This window comes from Notolepis coatsorum (assembly GCF_963971535.1).
Source record: "Notolepis coatsorum genome assembly, chromosome: 12".
Lineage (NCBI taxonomy): Eukaryota > Metazoa > Chordata > Actinopteri > Aulopiformes > Paralepididae > Notolepis > Notolepis coatsorum.
In genome coordinates, this window is record NC_140176.1 from 50,932,762 (window position 1) to 50,949,109 (window position 16,348).

At 42.4% G+C, this 16,348-nt stretch overlaps 1 protein-coding gene across 1 annotated transcript in view; it reads right to left on the bottom strand.

Moving 5' to 3' along the window:
• kpna1 (karyopherin alpha 1 (importin alpha 5)) overlaps positions 1–15,870 on the bottom strand; it is a 59,684-nt gene extending 43,814 nt beyond the window's left edge. The window contains exons 1-8 of the mRNA XM_084326552.1: positions 15,767–15,870; positions 13,579–13,712; positions 9,536–9,646; positions 7,104–7,203; positions 6,902–6,996; positions 5,467–5,598; positions 3,027–3,115; positions 2,766–2,865 (exon numbers count right to left, since the gene is read on the bottom strand). Coding sequence (XP_084182678.1) covers positions 2,766–2,865; positions 3,027–3,115; positions 5,467–5,598; positions 6,902–6,996; positions 7,104–7,203; positions 9,536–9,646; positions 13,579–13,704 — 753 coding nt within the window. The 5' untranslated portion in view covers positions 13,705–13,712; positions 15,767–15,870. The remainder of the gene's footprint in view (positions 1–2,765; positions 2,866–3,026; positions 3,116–5,466; positions 5,599–6,901; positions 6,997–7,103; positions 7,204–9,535; positions 9,647–13,578; positions 13,713–15,766) is intronic.
• Positions 15,871–16,348: the final 478 nt, after the last annotated feature.

Consider the following 16,348-nt stretch of genomic DNA (forward strand, 5'->3'; position numbering starts at 1 on the left):
TTATTTATTTATTTATTCAATTTAATAGAATTGATTTCTAAAGCATTCTTCACTTGCAGGTCACATAGTCCAAAAGAAGAGGGCAGCCTTACACTCAGACAATGTAAACAAGCTGAGGAATAGATGTCATGCATACAGTAGACCCTGTAGTAGACCCTGCACTAGATCCTGCAGTAGACCCTGCAGTAGACCCTGATTTGAGGATACTGTAGCTTAGTGTAAACTGTTAGCTGTATCAGCAACAAATGTTACCTTATTGAGAGGTATGTTTTCATTTTATTTATTTTATTTATTTAATAAAATTGATTTCTAAAGCATTCTTCTTGGTGTATTTAATTGATCAGTCACCTGCTACAATAATGTAATGTCCTTGAATTTTAAATATTTATATGAATATGAAATATAAATATGCGATTAAAATGCGATTAATTAGATTAATTAATTACAAAACCTGTAATTAATTAGATTAAAAATTTTAATCGCCTGACAGCACTAATAATAATACATATATCTGATAGACGGGTAGACGCAGACGGGACTAGTACTGTAATAAAGTTTTCAATCAATCAATCAAACCTCATAACTCCCTGGCTGTCACGTGGCTGGTGACTGACAACTTTTCTGAGCCAATAGGCGCTTTGCGCGACCATAGCAAGTAGGGATGCACGATATTGATTTTTTGACACCGATACCGATAACTTTATGCTCCTCAAGCCGATAACCGATATTGCTAACCGATATTTATTGTATTATTAAAAAAATTATTAAAAAATAAATTTCTCTCAACATGAAACAAAACATATCACAATACAATAATAATACGTCAAATGTATATACTCTCTTTTCTGGACTCTTTTCGTATCACAAACAGTACTGTATTTGCAAATCTGGTATGTCATGTATAGATGTAGGCAGTACTGTCTATCTGTATGTCATTATGTTATGATGAATTGTAAATGGGGGACCCTGATGTAAACAAGACGAAAGTCTTTCTCTGGTCTGCATCCCCTTAACAATTGTATGTATTGAGCTGTACTGTATTGTACCCATTCTGCAATCTGTTAAATAGTTTTCATTCATTAATTTGCTGTCTCGTTATAACACAAACAGCTCACCATGAACCATGACAAGCTTAATTACGTTAGTTAGCATCCAAGCTAGCGTGATAACGTTAGTAGTTAGAAACGGCTAGGCTGCCTGCTTACCTGCAATAATGTTGTCATCGTCCTGGACAGATAGACTTTTTAAATCATAATATCCACACTTTGTGCTGGTCCTCGGTAAATGTCCCGCCGCCCGCCAGCAGCTGGTTTTGGATTAGCTTATGCCGCGTTGCATTAGCCTTTAGCTGCTCGGCGTTGTCGGATTTTAATACACCATCGTAGCGGTGGTGATGTTTCAGGTGACTTATTATGTTGGATGTGTTATCGCTTGTTGCCCCTTTTCCTCCTCGTGGAACTTCTGCATTTGTTACAAATAGCAAGCAAACTGTTTTCCTCTGAAACTTTGAAAAAGTCCGACGACGCCGCCATCTTTTTTTACTATCTTGCCGGTTCAGTCAGTCTGAATGTCACCTGACTACGTCACAGCCAAGAAAGGGAGCGCTGGATTTGTGAAAAACTCCCTCTTCCTAAACCACACGCTATCAGTCGTAATACAGTACTGGCAAAACGGGAGGAGGCTATAATAAAAACAAGCGCCCTTCAACCCAATCCACCCACAACGGATTTCTTTTAACCAAAAAATGTATTATATATTATCGGAGCTATCAATAACGTTATCGAGTTTATCGGGATGACGTCATAATTGCTGATATCGGCCCGATAATTATCGTGCATCCCTAATAGCAAGTCGCTTCCCAGCCGGCAGTAGCCGGGTGAGAGGTACTGTGGAGCCTCGCTCTGAAGGCTGTGCGTGGCTCGCTCCCGCGAGAGTTCCGCGCCTCGTCTCGTCAGATTTTCAGAGCAAGTCGGACAACATTCTAACCGCCATGCAACGCGCTTGGCGAGGCCGTAGTAAAACCTGCGCAGATCTGCGTCCGCCTAGCCAATCTCGAACACGCCTATAGTAACGCCTAAAGTTCCAGTGTTTACGGCAGAGCTGTTGCAACTCAAGTAGCGTTATATGAAAATGATTATAACAACATTAACCAGGCTGCTATATCAACAATGTTTGTGTCCAGCAAGCTAGTCTCCCCATGTGTAACGTTATTAAGCATTAACTTATGTTGGAAATGACAATTATCTATTAATTAATGACTTGATGATTAAAGTATTTCCACTCCATTCCACGATACCAGCGCCTCACCAGCTAACCACACGTAAGCCAACAAAAATCAGCGATCTTTGTACGCTAGCCGCAATGCTAACTATTATAATGGTAAATCCCAATCACATTAGCACGTAAGCTAACAAAACCAGCAATCTTTTTGTGAGACTAAACTCTCCGCTCTTGGTGGTAAATTGTGTTGATATTGGTTTTGTTTCATCAACAAATGAGGCAGAACACAGTGAATGTATCCTTTTTTGTTTAATGCACTTTGTACACTCGTGTGTATGGAGGATTATTTTTTTGAAAACCACAAGAAGGGAGATTGTACTGTAGTGGTACATGTCAGCAAGAACCGCCCCATTTCCCTTTTTCTTTATATGGACATTATCACATATCCTGTGACCTTGAAATATGCCTGGTGGGTGGGCGGGCCGTTACCTTGGCGATGGGTGGGTGCACTGTTACCACAGCAATCCATTGTCTTAGCCAATTACCTTGGTGAAGTCTGGAGGCGGGTTCTTTCCTCTGCACAGGTTGGAGAGCGCCCACACCGCGTTCCTCATCATCGTGAGGCGATTCTGTTTGGCCAGTAACCTAAACAAAAAGGAGCGGCGAGATCCTTTAACAACCGCTTACCGGGTCCCTCGGCAAACAAAGCAAAAAGGCTATATTTCGCCTTCTATGCGTTTGTCATGCTTCATCAGCAGATGAGAAAAGCTAAGATTAAGACATTATCTGTGGAGTGGCACACGTACTGCACTAGGGAGGGCAGGATGTTGCAGTCTACGACATAGTCTCTGCATTCTGTGCTGTCTCCTGCTATGTTCCCCAGGGCCCACACCGCCTGAGGAGGAAGTTACATTAGATTAGATTCAAATTTATTGTCATTATACAGCTCAAGTAGAGTACAACGAAAACGAAGTTTGGCATCCAACCAGAGTGCAAATGTAACCGTAAAGTGCTATAGTAATATACAACGTACAGGTGATTAAACTGGGTATAAAATATATCAATTAGTGCTACCGAGTAGTAGTGCTAATCAGATATACGGTGATACAGGTATAAAGACAGTATGGTAGTAGTCATATTGGCCAGCAGTGTAACTAGTAAGAGTAGGTAAGAGGTACAGATATAGATATAGTATCTACAGATATGTAAAAGGATTATGTATAGACAGATGTGGATAGTGATGGTGAATGGCAAGAATAAATATATATGTACGATATATACAGCATTATGCAATCATACAGAGTTATATGGGTTATATGCAGGTGTATAAGTAGGTATATAGAAGGATTATACGCAGGTATATTCAGACAGATATGGCTATATATACAGTATACACAAATGCAACAATGTTAAAACAGTTAAGTACAAGACAAGATAACGGATTGTATATGCAGCAAGGCTATTAACAAGAACTAAAGAGGAGAGACCACATCGGTCCAGTCTTAGCTAAAAATAAGCAACCATGGGTTCTATGAAAGGCGCTATATAAATTTGATTCATTATTATTATTATTAATTCCTCAAAACTGACTGTTCTATTGTATTCACAAAATATGCTTACTTCATATATGCCTACCACATGTATCTATTGCTATGTTCGCCCATCACCAACACAATCACGCGTGCAGTCTAACGCCTTTCCCGTCTCCCTGTGAGTGGCTGTCCTGGAGTGATGACCGGAGTGCTGGACGTCCCGTGATGACACCCACCCAGGATGAGATCCCCCTCTGCGTGCCCCCCTGTCTCCCTATCTCCGGCCGGAGTGATGACTGGAGTGCTGGACGTCCCGTGATGACACCCACCCAGGATGCGACCCCCCTCTGCGTGCCCCCCTGTCTCCCTATCTCCGGCTGTCTCATAGTGATGACCAGAATGTTCGACGTCCCGTGATGACCGGGAGGATGCGACCCTCTCTGCGTCGCCTCCTGTCTCCCTGTCTTCGGCTGTTTCGGAGTGATGACCAGAGTGTAGAACGTCCCGGGAGGACGCACCCCTGTGCCTCAACTAGAACCGCTATCAGCTCTATCTTTAATCTTATAAAATGTTCAGTTGTTATCACTATCAGCTCTATATTACATTTTTCAAAATGTTCAGTTGCTATCGCATGCACTCATCTGTGTTTCACTACACACATGGGTGCATGCTTACCAGCTGTTCGCCTGTTTTTAACGCAACATGCAACACTAATATCACCGACATCTAAGAAGGGAGATCCCCCCTTGAATTGGCCCTTCTAAGGTTTCTCTCCTCCACATTGCCGGTGGTGCATTTTTTCCTATTGTTAGGTTTTAGTGAGTTTTTCCTTACCTTCGCGTGGGGTACGTCTGTGAGTGTTGCATGCATGCATGAATTTATTATTTATTTTGAGTTTATGGACCTTATGGTATTCTTGTTTTTTCTTGACTTACTGTGTTTTTTTTCTTCTTGACTTGTTTAAAGAAGACGTGTCTCTGTTAAGCACTTTGAGTTGCACTCCGTGTATGAAAGGTGCTATATAAATGAAGATTATTATTATTATTATTATTATTATTATTATTACTATGTGCCCCCAAGAACATTACGATCATCTACTACTGGTTTATTGAAGTTTCCCAACAGCAGCTAAAAGAAAATCGGGAATACAGCCTTTGCTAATTACGCACCAAAGCTATGGAACATCATATGCTGGTGGACATCAGGGGAGCTAGTTAATTAAATATTTTCAAAAGTAAGCTAAAAATATACCTCTTCAGCATAGCCTTTCAATGCACTCTGCCTCGTAGATTATTGTATCGTCTATTTCTATGTCTGCACCTTATGCATTGCTTTTATTCTGATTATTGTATATGTTATACATGATTTTATGTCTGCACTTTATGCATTGCTTTTATATTGGCAATTCTCTGCTCATTGTATGGCAATTCTCTGCTCATTTTATGCCTGTGTCTATGTCCATTATGTCTACATTACTGCTTTTGCATTGGCTGCAATTCGTGTATGAAAGGTGCTATAGAAGGTGCTATACAAATAAGGTTTATTATTATTATATTCTAATCAGAAAAACAGGAGCTTCAATAACCTGTTTATATATAATTTCTGTGGAAACCTCACAAGAACAGTGTCTGAGTTTATAACGAGAAGAAAATGGCCGGAGGAAAGTGCAGGCAGGGCTGGAGAAGCAGAGGTCAGGTCGGATCCTCCTTCTTACCTGCTCCTGGACGTCTTCGAATTCGGAGCACAGCATCTCTATGAAGATGGGCACGGCTCCCGCCTGGATTACCACGCGCGTCTGATGGGACGTCCCGGACGCGATGTTGGTCAACACCCATGCTGCCTCAAACTACAAGGAATAGAAAACACCAATTGAACCCTTTGCGACGAATAACCATATAACTCCCTTTTGGAAATGTGTACTTGCAGTTGTAAAGTCAATTTAAATAAGCTTAGTAATGTGGATGTGACATATCAGAAAGTACTCAACCTCCACCGTCTTTTAACTTTGAACAGAATACTCTAAAGAGCTTTTAGAAAGGTGCCAAATAAAAGTATTGCCTTTTCCCCCAAAAATAAATGATTTACTAATGAATTTATAATTTAAAAAAAATTCAAAACTATTTACGTTGTTGTTTACAATTTGCAGGCATGTATCCCCTCCCTACTTCCCATTTCCCTGTGTGGAATGCACCGGATTGTATAAATGATGGATAATAAGTTTGTGTGAGTTATATGGTTCTTCAGTGTGGGGTGTCCCCTGCTGGCTGCTGTCTGAAAGACACTGTGCTGAGAAGAGCGACACTAAAGGATGTTTTTCAGGAAGCTTTGAAGCTTATGTTCTGGATGCAATTCAAAATAGCCTAATTATTGTCTAATGAAGGTAAACATCTTATCTTTCCACACATACTAAAGATTCATAAGAGGCTCACAATCAGGGATACATGAGAATTAGGTGATGCTATCTATTCCTTAATTTTATTTTATATTATTATTCTTTTTAATCAGACCCGTACATTTTCCTTTATATGCCACATATTTGTGGTCTTAGGAGAACTGCCTTGAACACACTTTGCAATGTGAACACTTGAAAGCACTGCTTTCAAGATATAATAAACTAATTGACAACTGATCGATTATATAAAAATAGTTTATAATCGATGAGTTGGGTCTATGTTATGATGTACCTCCATGGCGTGTTGTTAAAGCCATTTGATGTAAAGCAAAGCCTGTTAACATTAAGTTTGTGTTCTATGCTTTCCTTGATTATTATTTAAACCATTCAGTTCCTTTCAAAATGAAGACTTGAACAGGTTTTTGTTTTGAGAACAAAACGTAAAAAGACCCATTATGTGCACTTTATAAAAACTTTTTTTGTACTCTTGACGTATAACAGACATTTGTTTGCTTTTTGTTTTAGAAAAGACAATTTGCAAGTTGTTTGAAAGAGCATTGTACAAGATGAGGAATACCTGTTCTTGTGGTTTACTTTTTTGCATACAATTTAGCTTTCTTTTTTTGTCGATTAAGGGTTTCAATAATCGGTAGATTGATCGACTGTCAAAGTAGTCGTTAGTTGCAGCCCTATACTATTTACAACTCTCTCTCTCTCTTGCAAAAACATAACCAAAATCAGATTCATGGAAATGCACCTGCAACGTGCAGTTTTCCTTCCTCTTCAGGAACTCCACGAAACACTCCACCACTCCGGAAGTGGCGATGACCTCGTCGATGGGCGGGTTGGGTTCTGTGTTAAAAAGACATGGCAGAGCTGAGTCCTCCGGCACAACGGGTTCATCGTCCGCGGGTGTGAAATTGAGCGTCAGGAGGTATTGATTCAAAAGCACCTCCTACCTTTAGACAGTAGCTTCCGGAACCGCTGGGTACCCATCAGCTGCTGCTCAGGAGAGCTGGAGAAGATCATCTGAGTCATATCCTCCGATATCACCCCACCCTGTAGAGTGGGGGAGGGAGGGGGGGGGGGGGGAGAGAGAGAGGAAGCTTTTATTGAGCAGTCGACATTACTATACAGTAAAACACATACAATCAGTGGGTGCGTTAAGTTACTGAGCAATCAGGGCGAGAATGCTCATGGTCAGCACATTTTTTAATCACTTAACGCTCTGCTCTATCCGAGCAATTTCCTTTAATGATCCATTAATTCCTTTAATAACAGATGTAAGAGCATCGGTATAGCCGAGATCCATTTCTTCCGTATACTGAGCCTAGTCAGAAAGTGCTCAGCAACACTCTGAACGGCTGAGCGACCCGTTAAGTGCTTTCAGAGGGAAACAACTGTTGTGATCGGAGGATCCAGAAAAGATGGCGGGTTTGAGATAAGTCAATCAAATTAAGGCAGACTATTGTTGATCGATGAATCGACTGTTTAGTTGCAAGTCTGTTGGTTGATCGCTAGGGAGGAAAAAAACTGGTGCACAGGAAATAAAAGGAGGAAAAAATAAAAGAGTTCAACAAAACAAGTGCACTGGCACGTTCTATGTGCATGGAAAGCTGTTTAATGCCTTTCACTAGCTTAAAACACAATCAGCAGTGTGATGACACACACACACACACACACACACACACACACACACACACACACACACAACTACTACTACTGAAACATAACCTTGTGCAGCGGTTCTCAACAGAGGGGCCGGGGGCCCCAGGGAACTGCCCAGGGGTGTTTTGAGATAATAGGAGATTATTGAAAACATTAATTAATTAGAGAATGCTTCAATCACCACAAAGCATCAAGAGATAAGTAATTATTCAACAAAAGAACACAACGCAAACCGCTAATATTATAAAAATAAAATGTTAACTAAGTCTTTCATTTCTGTAGATTTCACATCTACTCTCATGTGTGCTATGAGCAGGGGGAAAGGAAATGAAGAAGAATGTTGTTTTTTAATCACTTTTATGAAGTTAAATGAAACCATCTGGACTCATTACACTGGTGTGTGTTCAGATGGAGCGATGACAGGCAGACAGGTTATCATGTCTCCTGTGGGGAACCCTGGAATATCTCACAGGACACAGGGGCAAAAAGGTTGAGAACCACTGATCTAGTGGATGTATGTTGTAATACTGTTCAACTACACTGATAATATAGATAATATTTATGTGAGATGGGCCTTGAGCAATTGTCATTTGAATATGCCTGGCTACAGCACTAACTATGGCTGTTCAGTTGAGTTGTTAACAGGGCTTGGGAATGTGAGTCTCCAGCAGGCATGCGTTCTTCATGGGACGGGGTTGCACTCCGTGCCACCCCATGATAAGTACTCGCTATTTGCATATCAAAAATCAAATAGTGTGTTAAATACGCTCTCAGATACATTCACACCCAACCTGTTGTGAAGACATGTGTTACATTCCATTCGTAGAGGCAATCAGGCACTGTCTCCAGTCTGCGCTCAAGCGAGGGGACAATAAATGCGCATTCGCGGGAGCGCGCGCACGCGCCGGAAGCGTGCATGCACGTGGTGCGTGCAACCCCAGATGATTTTAATAACGCACCACTGGTCTCCAGGGACGTTCTGGATGAAAGTCCTGCGACGGGTGAAGGCAGCCGAACGCACGGGCCATCCTTGGGTTTCCGACCGTGACATCGCTCCTGGCCGAACTTATGGATTTAAATGGAAACCTGTAATTTTTTTAACAGCTATGCTCGTGAATGAGTTTGCTCATTGGCCTTTTTTTCTGCATCTTTTTCTGTGTCATTGCTCTGTGTGTGAGGGATTCAGCGTAAATGTGTCAGGCATCCATTTTGCACACAGGAGAAAAAGCTACATTCAACAGTATTGTTGTTTACCAGCGCTAGCTATCGCTAACTTAGCCAGTGTTTGCTGATGTCTTGAGGCTACATCTTCAAAAGGTGTTTTAATAGATAACTAACTGGCAAACTTGCTAACACACCCTATAGCTGAGTAGGTGTGTGGAGGTCAACGTTTCAGCTGTTGGCCACATAGATTATCGGTGAATGCAGTGAAATAGAAGAACATTTGAAAAGGAAGAAGAAATATACCACCCAGCCCGGGGAGCTGAGAAAAGCATTCAGCTGGCTTTGGGGAAGGAGCGGTGTCATGCTGCCCTCGCCTGTCAAGTGACTTTCATCCTTAATGTCCCTAGCAAATCTCCCGCGTGGAACCTGACACCAGGTAACATCAGCGGTCATTTGTAGTGGATTACTCCGGTTGACTGTGTGTGTCGACAGGCAGACTTCTGCCAGGACTGGAGTGGTGTCCTCACTCTGTGTTGACTACAGTCTCTCTCTCTCTCACCGTGAGCGGGTCCACGTTGTTGGCCTGGGATTCCAGGTAGCCGCTGTCAGCCATCCCGTCATCCTCCTGCGCCCCGTCCTCCACCGTGGCGACATTCCTCCTCTTAAAGAGCTGCAAACAGGGAACAAAATTAACTTTTTGACTTACCTGCCATTTGGCTGGTAGATTTAAAAAACTACCAGCCAGGCAGATTTTTTACCAGCCAAAAATTATAAATAGCTTTAGTATATCGCCATGTGTTATTATTACTATATAATACTCTCATATGCTATTTTCAATTAATATCATAAACATCATAAGGAATATTAGCATAATTTTGAGTGGACTGAAGGAATGAGTCAGCGTTAATAGTTTTAAATGCAAAAATTTATTGAAACATAGAAGTGGGGTCGGGACACACACACAACACACACTGTTTCAACTCACCACCCCCGCATCATATTGTAGTCTAGTCTGTCTTCAAACTTCCACTCCTCTCGAAACTTTTTAATATTTGAATATCAACATTATCTGTCCATCCTCGGTAATCCTCAGTTTACTATAATATACACTAGTCCTGACTAGTGACTTCATCGTCTTTTCAAACGCACGCTCACACACAGAGAAAGGGAGAGTGCCCCCCCCTGAATGTAGCCTATGCCACTGAGACTTCTTAGGTGTAAAGTGCTGTTATAGTGTTATGATTTGTGTATGTTAGACAGTTAGTATGTTAGTATATATTATCTATTAAATCATCTATATCTATGTTCAATACAAACAGTGTACAAGTGTTGAGGCATGTCATTAATATTGACATTTACTTTGATTACAATTACACTGCAAAAAAATGATCTTATCAAGTGAACATATCTTGTATTTGGTACAATAAGTCTATATTGAGTAGAATTATCTTGAATTATCTTATCCCACTGGCAGATAATTTTCTTTTCCGATTTGTCAATTTAATCTTGTTTTAAGAAAACAAGATTAACATTTTCTTAAAACAAGATTAAATTGACCAAAATCAAGAAAGAAATACGCTAAATTATCTGTGGAATAAGATAATTCAACTCAATATTGGACTTATTGTACCAAATACAAGATATTTTCACTTGATAAGATTTCTTTTTTTTGCAGTGTACAAATATGTACAAATGTACAAATATGCAGCTACCTGGGCGCGTCTATTCGAAGCCCAAACAACTCCTGCTTCTGCGTTCCGAGTTTTGCGCTCTGATTGGCCACTGACCTACGGTATTACGCCCCCCTTATCTACGCCAGTTCTGCACGCCCAACTCTACTAACAGCCTGCAGCCTGCTCGCTAGTCCTGCCTCTACTAACAGCCTGCATTATCCAATTCATATCAATCGAAATAACGTATTGTTTTCATCTCTCTATATTAACGTGATTTCATCAACACAACATAAATGTTCAAAACACGACAAGACAGTTTGCATCACTTCCCACGGTTCTCTGCACTTATTCTACCGGTAGTGCGGTAGTTGTTGCCACGGTATTGGGTCTTTGGGTGAATACTTCATTGGCGGGGAAGAAGAACACTGATAGCGGGGTGTGGACCGTCCCGCAGACCACCGTCCAGTGAGCCCCAGACCACCGTCCCGCGAGCCCCAGACCACCACCCGCGAGCCCCAGAGGCTCCCCAGAGTCTGGGGCTCGCGGGACGGTCCACACCCCGCTATCAGTGTTCTTCTTCCCCGCCAATGAAGTAATCACCCAAAGACGCAATACCGACCGTGGCAACAACTACCGCACTACCGGTAGAATAAGTGCCGAGAACCGTGGGAAATGATGCAAACGGTCTTGTCGTGTTTTTTTTTTTTTTATTTTATTTTTATTGATCTTTTTCCCCCTCCATTTTCCTCCGATTTTCTCCCATCCCAATGTTAGTCGTTATGCCAATTCCCAATCCCCTTCCTGGTCGCTGCGCACTTACCCCCCACAGTCGGTCTGGGAGAGTGGAGGCTATCACGTGCTTCCTCCGACACACGTCCAGCCAATCAACAGCTTCTTTTCACCTGGCAGCGTGGATTCTCATTGAGAGGGCGTAGCGTGTGGAAGGATCACACTATTCCACTCAAGTCCTATCCGCGCTTAGCAGGCGCCCCGACCGAACTGTAGGAGTCGCTGTTTACAACGACCCGGACCCACCCCGCCAGCTTCTCCCACCCTCTAATACTGCCAATTGTATTAGTGTGAACGGCCAGCCAAGCTGGTGACAACCCCGGAGCTGTGAGCTGGATTCGAACAGGCGAATCTAGCCGCTCCGGGGTTTGGTGACGAACGCAATCTCCGTTAAGCCACCTGACCGCCCCGGTCTTGTCGTGTTTTGAACATTTATGTTGTGTTGATGGAATCACGTTAATATAGAGAGGATTGATATGAATTGGATAATGCAGGCTGTTTAGTAGAGGCAGAACTAGCGAGCCGTTAACTCTTTCAGTGCCACTCACGAGATTTCTCTGGTTTTTTTATAGGTGGTTGCATGCCACTCACGAGATTTCTCGGAATTATTATTATTATTTTTTTTTTGCGATCTGAAAATTTTTTGCATCACCCGAGCCTACCCGAGTATAGCCGAGCTGCGCCGGTGATCACTGTGGAAAAAAGCGCCCCCTGTCGTCTCCCAGATGACATAAGTGATTTTGGAATGGACTCAATGAAAATGAAAATCCGGTACTCCACATTTTCCAGTTCACTGATCCAGCCGGGGTTACCACAGTTCATTCTGGAGCCTCAGATCCCCGCGGATCATGGAGATCTACTGTGTCGCGTTGGATCCATACACGTATCGATTTTTTCGAATGGTGATCAGGAATTGGAATATACCAGTTGGATACCATCTGATGTCAGGTAAGGACTCTATGTTATCAGTGGTAGGATAATCGGAGTAAGTTTGATGAAGTTATAAGCTGTTTTGTGAAATGTCTTCTTTCGGTTTCACTGTAAAAGTCTGTGAGGAAATCAACGGAGCGATTATCAGTGCGCGGCCGTAATGTGCTTGCGTGCACGTATAATATTGATCATCTAGCGTTTATTTGAAAACGATTCATAAAAAGGCCGACGAATATCAACGTTGTGGAATATTCCACTAAAAGACGATTTTCATAGAATGCTCCAGAATGAGCTGTTTTTTATATCAAAACGGGGGCTTTTCTAACTGCTCTGAAACGGAAACGACGCGATAAAAAAACAATCTGTCTTCACAGCACTGACTGGAAAATAGTCTTTGATAATGCGATGGGCAGATTAGACACATAGCCATAATTTAAAACATAGATTAGGCGATATTAATGTTAACATTGGCGCCAATGGTGGCATTCAAGCGGTAAAACGGAAAACCAGGCGTGGCACTGAAAGAGTTAATATAGAGAGATGAAAACAATACGTTATTTCGATTGATATGAATTGGATAATGCAGGCTGTTAGTAGAGGCAGGACTAGCGAGCAGGCTGCAGGCTGTTAGTAGAGTTGGGCGTGCAGAACTGGCGTAGATAAGGGGGGCGTAATACCGTAGGTCAGTGGCCAATCAGAGCGCAAAACTCGAACGCGGAAGCAGGAGTTGTTTGGGCTTCGAATAGACGCTACCTGCGCCTCCAGAGCACTTCTAGTGTCAGCGGACACACCAAAAACATCCTAGCAAATTCACATGCACATGACTCCATGAACATGAATAACCTATCTCGAACAATTCTAAGGTAGTTTTAAGTTATTTCTCCGGCAGCATGTGCTAATATGGATTCCGGCGGCACGTGCGCACGCACAAATATGGATTCCGGCAGAGTGCGCGCAGCACAGCACCGCTGTTGATTTTTTTTTTCAGGGGAAACACTGAGTAGTATAGACATATTAGCATAGTAGGTAGTAGTATAGGCAAGGTAGATTCCTTAGTAGCAGAGGGCATACTAGAAAAGACAGTAATTTCAGATATTGATTGAAGAAGTGTGTTTTTTTTAGTCAACGGGGAGAAATTACAACAAGCACACATACAACAGTAGTGAAATGTTTCTTCTGTCCCCTTTCGTGAATTCCTCCGTCCCCTCACCTGTTCATCCTTCTTCTGTTTGCGTAACTGTAGTCCTTCCTCTTCCCTCCTCCTCCTCATCTCGTCTGTGTTGAGCGACTTGTTCTTGTAGCTCTTGAGCCGTGCATTGTCCTTCCCCTGACTCATTGTGTAGCCTGGAAAAGACAACACAGTGGATATGAGTAGGTGCTGCTGTATGCAACTGAGTTCTGTGTGTCCCACAGGGTCTAGGGTTATTTGTAGTGGTGGTGGTGGATTGGGGCAGACAAGAGACAGAGTCAAGTAGTGGACATGTATATGTGCGCACAATTCAATAAGCGCTGATGTGCACAGTGCTTACCGTTTGGAGAACGTATTTATAGTGGGCCGGTCTGATATTGTGATGTCACCCAATATAAATGTAGGGAAATAACTAGCTGGTACACCCAACCTCTATGATACTCAACCGCATAGCATGAGATTGGGAGAAAACACCATATTCAGAAAACAAATGCTGGCCACTCTGGCGCGACTCAATGTGAAGACTACAAAATGACTCAGTCTGAGTAAAAGCCATATGCAAACAAACCAGGGACGTGCACAGGACTTTAGAGGGGCAGGTGCTCAAAGGCTGAAAAGGGCACTACACTTGTGTGTATATATTAACCGAGCGCGCGTAACGCGCGAGCGCGATTTTTAAGGGCCCTTTTCAGGCGGGGGGCCCCTTTTTATGCTTTTTGGGGGGTTATGGTGATCAAATATTGAATATTGAACTATAATAATCAGTGCAGGAGCTCACTTATCCTTGAAAGACACTTTTATCACTGACTTAAAAGGCCCATACATCTCCATAAATGTTCAGGGGGGAGGGAATAAGTGCTTACCCTACAGACCCCAAGAAGTGCTGTATATTCTGTATTGTTTAATATAAATGCATTTTTTATTCCAATCCCGATTTGTATTTGAGATTCCCAAATCCCATCGGACTTGACTTCTTCGTGTCCCTCAATGAGTGAAATAACAGCATTCAACAGCGGTTTCTATCATCATCATCATCACCACCCACGCTATGCATAAAATATATAGGTCCGCGGAGAGGCACGCTGAGGAGGCCGTGCAAACTGCAATGGAATATGGGGCATCTCTCTCTGTTTACCTAATATTTTGATTCTATCCTGACATTTTTCAGTTGGAAGGGCAGTCTATATGCTTAACGATAAAAAAAAAAAAAAAAAGGCAGGTGCTCAGGCACCCCTTGGCCTCTATGTGTGCACGTTAACAAACAGTGTGGGGTTTATAAACACTGCACTTTACAAACGATCGACTGAATATTGCAACTTCTGTTTGTGATGATAAAGCCAACAAAGTAATTTCACATCGAATGGCAAGCATTTTCCCCCTCCTAATACTATGCAGTTGAGTGGAGGTTGGGCATACCAGCTAGGGAATAATAACTAAATCTTAATATATTGTAATTGGGGGTGAAAATACTAATGGCAGAATAGAAGCCAGTACAACTCTTAACCAGGGACTAAAGAAGGCATTATACATACTTGTTGCCAGTGACTGCTATGAATTACCCAAGCCTGGGAAATGAGCAAATTATCCTTTTGTTTACATCATATTTATGAACCTTGAGACAAAGTAAGCTTGCTAGCTACAGTTTAGTAGTTTTCAGTAAAACGATTGTTATGTTGGAGAAAATTAGAACGTTGTTACGTTATATTTCACATTTTAAAATCACTATGGTTAGTTAAAAGAGGCACCGTTTATCACTGGCCACAGTTCATTGCTGGCAGGGGCTGGTGAGAGGGCATATGAGGATATTAACGTTAGCTCGCTAGCCTAGCTTGTTTGATTGTAATTTTCTTGTCTTGGTTGACACCTTTTTATTTTATTATCATGACCTATCGATCACACAACTGACGAACGTCCGCTAAATAACATTAGCCACGTCAGTTAGGAAGCAATGTTGAATAAAGATTTGACCGGCCTACGACTGTAGGAAAGCTAAGGTTGGCTAACGTTAGCCAGTTAGCCAACATCAGTGTCGTTGTTAGCACAGCAAACGTTAGCCGACTAGCCAACATAAACTCCGAAAACTAGGACCTCAAACGACAAGACCGAACCATGACGATTTTTCAGCTAACGTTTTTGACATTCGAAAGCTGGCGAGCTATATAGTATATAACAATAGAAAGCCATCAAAGTTATTATTTTATACACTGACCTGTCAAATTGGGTTTTATAATCCCCTTCTTCGCTAGGCCACCGTCTCTACACAGCCGCCGCCGGTGTAATATTGCGCATGCGTGTCAGACAGCGCGCCCCCCGGACCACCCCACCCGCGACGTACTGTTATCTTTACTTTGCAAAGCTGGCCCCAGACCAGCGTCAGTAGGACCCTTCACCCGCTATCTTTCTCCAAGCAGGCGCCGGCGCCAGCCAAACAAACACGCAAGTAACGCCTCCGTGAAACCACGTTATGCCTCATCCCCAAAGAAAGAAAATAAAGCATCTTTTCGATTTCATACACATCAGTGATTCAGGGTTTATCACTCCCTAGTATAACTGCAGTGGAAACACAATCCCTATGCAGACAAGCAGGTTGGCATGCTCATTAAAGGGACTGCGTGCCAGGCTGCCAGCACCATGTAGACAGTTCAATCAATTAAGTATCAAAAGGTCATCATGTTAGGAGCGAGAGTCACCCGAGACTATGGGCCAGACATGGCCATCAAACAGACCAGTATAAAGTAAATGCAGGTACACGCCTGAGGAATGTAATGTTGTTTGCATCAGGGGACCCTGA